Here is a 6,621-nt window from a genome sequence, read left to right as displayed (position 1 = left end):
AGGGTGGGGGTTTCATTTCCTTTGTTTTTAGTTCCCCTCTTGCACGTGGCAAGTGTTTTTGCCCCTGAAAGGTGTCAAGAAGCATGTGGCGCTCCATTCTGGAGGGTGCAGGAAGATGCCACAAAGCAGCAGGGAGGACAGGGCCGCAGAGTGAGGAGCAAAATAGACCGGTTCTCTGGCTTACATTGGGTGAAAGACTATAGGAAAGCAGTCCCTTCTCCTTGCAAACCCCCCCCACCGCCCTTCCCCTCCCATTATCCCTCCCCTCTCTTGGAGCCAGGCAGCAGGGGAAGGAGAGCAGCACACAGGACCCAACCCCAGTCTCTTCCAGAGCCTAAAGAGACATGCTGAAAACCATGTAAAATCCAGCACGGGGGCCATGGCCACCTCCAGCAAGCAGGATCACGTCCGTCTACTGGCTCCGCAGGGCATGTGCTCCCCGGTCCTCCTGCTCGTGGGCTGTGTAGAAGAGGTGGCACTCAGGGTCCCCACGGATGGTGGGTGCACCCTGGATGACCTTCCCATGGATAGGGTCCACACACCAGCACTCGCCACGCTGCCCGTTCACCGACATCTTGCACTGCATAGAAAGGGACAGGGCAGGCATCAGCTGAAGAAGAAGGACAAAATCCCCTTCCCAGCCCTACCAGCCCGAAGCTCAAACACAGGCAGAGCTGAGGTTTCTCCAGTGATTCAGCACTAGTCTGGATTAAAGCAAGGTTCAGGGATGCTGCACTCAGACACCTCAAGGTCTGTGCTGCACCAGCAGCACAGCTTCAGCAGTCCAAACTGAGGGCTGGACCTCTTCTCCCAACAGCTGTGCCAGGATCCAAGAAGCAAATTTTAATAAACCACGAGGACAACTGCCCCTGAGATGCACCGCTGTCTGTCAACTGCAAACTAAGGCATTCACAGAGTCAAAAAACCCTCAGGGAAGAGGGATGACACAGACTGAGAAGTGCTGTGGAAGCTGCTTCTCACCTGCAAATTGGGCTAGACAAGCCGAAATATGGGAGCAAGGCCCCCACAGCCAGACCCAAACATGTTTCCTAGCAGGGTCTCACTCTGTCCCAGCACAGAGGTAAGGAAGATGGTTAATCTGGGCCTGGATTCTGCCCCCATCAAGCTTGGTCTGGTGAGAGAGACACTTCTTGCCCTAACAGTTATCATTCACCTCTTCCCCTGGAAGGGCTGCAGGCACTTTGAACTTGATGCTCATCCCTCCATCCCCAGCAGATATGTCTCTGAACAGAGCATAGCAGGAGACACAGAGGTTACTCCAGCAGGCTGGGCGGTACATGCACTCTGTAAAACTGAATTCAAGCCATTTTCTGCAGCTAGACTGAGGGCAAAATGCAGCCTTGTTCATGGGAATAAAAAGAACAAAAAGAGGGGAAGAAAACACTTCCCCAGCAGGAGATTGCATCTAGGCACCCTCCACCCAAGTGCTGGCCCATGGGAGGTGGGACAACTGGGAATGCTTTTGTTGGCATCCACTTTCCAGCAAATGAAAAGGAGCCGATACTCAGGTCTGGAAACCCAGACGGAGGGAAATTATTATCACTTTACATTTTCCTTCTTTGTCCTTAGCCAGGGCAGGGAGGGATGAGGGAAAAAGAGAGCAATTTTTGTCCCCTCATTTTTTCTGTAGCAGCAACCAGTGCATAACCCACCTGCACCCTTCAGTGCAGGCTGACTTGGACAGGTACAAGGAGCAGCAGAGAATGTCTTTTGGGTTTTGTAGCAATGCAATGCTGCATTGTCCAGGCTCATTCCCCAGAAACAGTTCATGTCCTTATTGGGAATTTGCCAGCTCTGCTCCATGCACCCCTTCCCAGTGTGCTCATGCTAGGGAATCCAAGCCAGCCAATGGTGCTTCAGGGTAAGGCAGAGGATGAGGGTCTGGGCAGGACAGGGAAGAGAGAAGGGATGGAGGGAGATTATCTTAGAGCATCCTAATGTTTTAATGCCTTTTTTTCTTTCAATGCTCCTAACCAAGGGCTAGAAGTAGCCCTGAGAAAAAAACTTATCCATGAAAACAAGGTTTTCTGGGGGGCTCTCCAAAGGCTCAGTAACACAGAGCTGTAAGGTGTGCTTGTATCCAGGTACTGTTCACACATACTGGCTGCCAGTCAGCCCTGGACAAGCTAAGAGTCTTGCTGCCCAAGGTTTTTATTGGCGTATTTTCCCCTGTACCTTAACTGCTGACACCTGCTGGTTTTGCATTAATAAAGCCAAGAAGTCGGAATTCAGACACACATTAGGTCATTTGAGCCCTTCTGGGTCCTTAAATACTTTCAGAAGCATGCTGCACCCCAACCTGCACCTTGTGTGGAAGGAATCCCTCCTGAACCTCTGGGATCAGCCTCGATTTGTGAAGGAAAACCAGTAAAGTGTACTAGAAACTTTCCTGACCCTAGGAGAAGTGCTTTCTACTTTGTCTGCAGGACTGGCCAGCTTTCAGCCCCTGTTTTCCCCAGTAGCAGAGCCGAGACAGGACAAGACTTAGCTCAAAGCACATGAAAATAGACCTGGCCAGGTAAGCAGCTCTCACAGGGAAGAAAGGACTCTGAACTGAACAGATTCTCAATCTCTGGGCTGCCTGCAGCCACATGTAGATGCAGGTCTCACATCTCTTACTAGCCCGTGGCTGCATATGCACCTGGGTGTTACTAAAGTTGTCCATACCACATGTGGTATTTGCAGTTTACCCAACACCACGTGCACAGTATCAGCCCAGCCCTGAGCGGCTGCGTGTCCCCCCTGGCTGCACAGGGTGGGGGACATGTACTGAGTTGAGGGCTGCTGCTGGCAGTTCAGCCAGCCCCGGGGTTCTAGGTCTCCCCACTTGCCTGTTTGAGATTGTACAAGCCATGCTTGTCGCAGTTGGGGATGTGGAGGGAGTAGAGGTGCTCCAGGGGACCTCGCTCATCCGGCAGCCGCATAGTAGAGATGCGTTCCAGGACCTGGTCCAGCTCCTGCTGACAAGGCGTCTGAAAAGAACCCAGAAAGCAGAAAATAAACAAATGGAAAAACTCCACACATCAGGGCAATGGGTCTAGTCACAGTATTAACACTTTGGACAACAGAAACACCATAAGGAGCACCTGTGTGCACCTCTTCAGGACATGGGCTGCCACTGGGTCCTGCTGCTGACATCACCTACAGGCACCCAAAGGCAAGCCCACACATGCCAATGTGTGGAGGTACACCGGGGTGCACATCTTTCCCATGTGCCTCACGTGGCCAAGAGCCAACATAACACCAGGTCACAGGCCTTGGGGACAGAGAGGAGGAGAAATGCTCCTATGGGTCTCACTAGTGGTGACAAGTAATATGAAGCAGGATTAATCCAAACAGGCCAGGAAGGTTTCCATAAGCATAGCCCAGACCCCACATCTGTGATGCAGTTTTGATCCAGAAGTGCTACTGAAAACATGACACCACATGGGGATGGAGAGCAAGCCCCAGGAATGAGAGCACCCAGCAAAACCAGCCTCTAGGGGCAACCACAGCAGCCCAAAGCCAGAGTTCACAACCAAGGCAGCCTGGTTAGATTACACCTGATGTGAGCCAGCGTGAATCCACGCTTCTCTTCTTTTGCAGTTGTGGTTGCTTGTTTCTTTTTTCCAAAGGAGCAGCAGCAATGTGGGAACTCACTAAGTTGATGGTGCCTGCACCTTATTTTGCATCTCTGCTTTGCCTGTTCCTTGGAGGTGGTGGTGGCTCTTTTCAAGCCCCTTTCTGTCTCTGCACTCCCCAGATATAAATACCCTCTCTGTTTCTAGAGATATGTATCATGGACCTTTTGGGGTGGCTTTCCAACACCATCCCATCTAGTTGCCTTGATCAAGCTGCCCACTAGAGGGAAACCACGGCCCAGGACAGGAAGGCAGAGAAACAGGGACAGGGAAGAAGGGGACAGGGGAGGACTCTGGCCAATCTCTCTGCTATTTGACAGCCCCACAGCTCATCCTCGGGGGCTGAGCCCTCTCCTCAAACTGGGGCTGTCCCACAGCAGGCAGACACTCTCCCACCCCCCAAATCCCCTTGGGCCATCTCTGGCACTTGCTTAGGGAAAAAGGGTGTGAGAAAGTAGGTTCATGGGCAAAGGGCACGCTTGCCCCCTCCGGGGGTAGGTGTTGAGCCAGCAGGACCCCTCTTCTCCAGCTCTGCTGTCAGGAGATGAAGCTGCAATGAAAATAACACCTCCTCGCCGGCACATGAAAGTTCATGAGATGGTGTGTTCGGGCCCAGCTTCAGGCCAAAACAAATGTTTGCTTTTCCTTTCTTTTTTTTTTTCTTTTTTTTCTCCCTCCTCTCCCCCCCTTTTTTCTTTCTCTTTATGTTTCTTTTTCTTTTAAGAGTTTGTTGCATATGTTACTAAGGCTTTCACATTCCCAGTGAGCCCACAGCTGCCTCCAGCTCCCCATGCCCCACTGCCCTCTCACCCTGCCCGTCGACAGCCGGGACTTCTTCGAGTCCTCGTGGTTGTGGTGGGGCTTCCCAACTTTGCCCATCTGCCGCTGCTGCTCGTTCACCTTCTCCCTCATCACGGCCAGCTCCTTCATGCCTGTCTTCATGGGCTTCCTCCCACCAGCTCCGCTCAGGATCCCTGTGGTGCCATCCACGTGGTTCTCAGCAAGGATGCTCTCAGACCGGTCGTCAACATTATCTGCAGGAGACAGGGCAGAGAAGGAAAGGGTCAAGCTCAGCCAGGTGCTCTCTCACTGGATCCCACCCTGGATTGCTTTCAAGCATGGCCGGTTACGAAGCCATAAAATCTTTGCATACAAAAATTGTAAATTGCATTAGCCCTTTCATCTGGAAGGTGAGAATAGATCCTTTCATTCTGGAGTTATTACCACACTAAAAGACAGTTTATAGAGCAGGGGAAATTGCTGCTGGAGAAGTTCTTTCTGGTTTTTCTTTGACCTTCTAAATTACTTCCCGAAGAATGTAATTTTCCCATCAGAAGTCCAGTTGGGTTAGGGATGCCAAATGTCCTTCGGTTCCAAAACTTAAAACCACAGTGATTAGTAACAATACCTTGAATCCATCTATCATCCCCCAGAATATCTCCAGGAATACTTACTCAATATTAATGTGCTAAAATAAATTCTCAGGCCTGCTTTCAAAAATACCTTCCCTCTGTTTTATGGCCACCCTCATTTCCTTTGGAGATCCTGCCATTCCAGTGATTGTCCTTGCCGTATCATCTTTCACATCTTTTGTCATACAGTGCATTGCTCATTTATCTTCTATCTACTTCTGCATTTAGCCACTTCTGCTGACCATGGAACAGCCCCACGTGTCCTGGGCCCAATTCTGCCACTGCTATGAGCTGCAAGACCCAGCTAGTTCAGCCATTTCAAAACATTTCAAACCCAACAGAAAGCTGGGGTTAAACACTGGATTTTATTCCACCTCCTCCACTCTCTGTTTCATGCATTTTCCCAGATCACTGGGCACTGTTTCTAAGAGCAATCCTTCCAAAGCAGTACACAATGGTCACAATGCTGCAGACACCAGTCCCTTTGAACTTTGTGGTGTCAATGAGGACAGATCTCAAATCCTCCTGCTTTCTCAAGAGGGTGACAGCTGACCCCTCCTCGGTGCCTGCTCTGATCTGGTGGAGCATGCACATCTGCCTGTAGCTGGATCTAACATTGAGGCTGGCCCTGCTTTAAGCAGGAGCTTGGACCAAGATCTCCAGAGGTCCTTTCCAGTCCAAATCATGGACACACACCACCTCTCACCACAATAACCCAAGCTAAGTATGTCTCTGGATATAGGAGCTCTTCAGTAGCTCCACAGTCCCACATTAGTGACAGACGAGGCCATCCTGGTGCTACAGTGGTGAAGAACATAAAGTGTCTTTTAACATATGCCAAGGACAAACTGTAGCACCCAGCCTCCCAACATTAGCATTCTCTCCAGCACCTCCAATTTCAGCTTTCCAGCCCCCTAGAACTGAGGCACTAATAATGAAATCACATCAAACTGTGCACAATGGAGGACAAGCAATGCTTTAGCTTGTGTAACAAAGCTTAATTTATGGATCTCTTCTGCTTATTTGAAGACCAAGCACACAGAGCATTTACCAATGTTAACATTCCCCTTTTTTTCAGAAGCTGCATCACGATGTTTTGTCAGAGTACAGCTCTACTGTCATGACAGGGAGTGAAAAATCATAATAGCAAGCATTTTATTTCTGCCACAGCTTCCCAAGCTCTATTCAGGTGTGACAACCCCAGGCTCACACAGGAGAAACTGAAAAAGAAGTTTTGTCTGAACTTACTCAGCAAATGTCTGGTTGCCTGCAGACTGATAGTAAGCGAATGGCCCAAGTGGGCTGGATCAAAGAGCCACCCCAGCCTAGCATGCCATCCAAGAGGCCATCAGCAGCTGCTTGGGAAATATGTCAGAAGGACCACTCCCAATCTCTGCTGCAAACCAGTAGGAAAAGCACTTTCATGGTTGAAGATTGCTTCTTATACAGATTATTTAAAAGCCAGTGATAGACCTCAGTGAATTTGTCCTTTTGAACTGCTTCACCATTTTGAACTGGGATCATCCCACTTCCCAGAAACACTAAATGCAGGGGGTTTTAGCTGCTAA

At 50.0% G+C, this 6,621-nt stretch overlaps 1 protein-coding gene across 1 annotated transcript; it reads right to left on the bottom strand.

Moving 5' to 3' along the window:
* Window positions 1–118: 118 nt before the first annotated feature.
* IGFBP2 (insulin-like growth factor binding protein 2, 36kDa) lies at window positions 119–4,676 on the bottom strand. Its single transcript, XM_009996058.1, has 3 exons — window positions 4,452–4,676; window positions 2,853–2,993; window positions 119–580 (listed from the first exon to the last, which is right to left on the bottom strand). Exons 1-3 carry the CDS (start codon window positions 4,581–4,583, stop codon window positions 413–415), a joined length of 441 nt encoding a protein of 146 aa, XP_009994360.1. The 5' UTR covers window positions 4,584–4,676; the 3' UTR covers window positions 119–412.
* Between the last annotated feature and the right edge of the window lie 1,945 nt (window positions 4,677–6,621).

Source organism: Chaetura pelagica, unplaced genomic scaffold (genome assembly GCF_000747805.2).
Source record: "Chaetura pelagica isolate M959 unplaced genomic scaffold, ChaPel_1.0 scaffold3, whole genome shotgun sequence".
In the NCBI taxonomy this organism is placed as follows: Eukaryota; Metazoa; Chordata; class Aves; order Apodiformes; family Apodidae; genus Chaetura; species Chaetura pelagica.
This window is presented reverse-complemented; position numbering and strand designations above follow the sequence as displayed.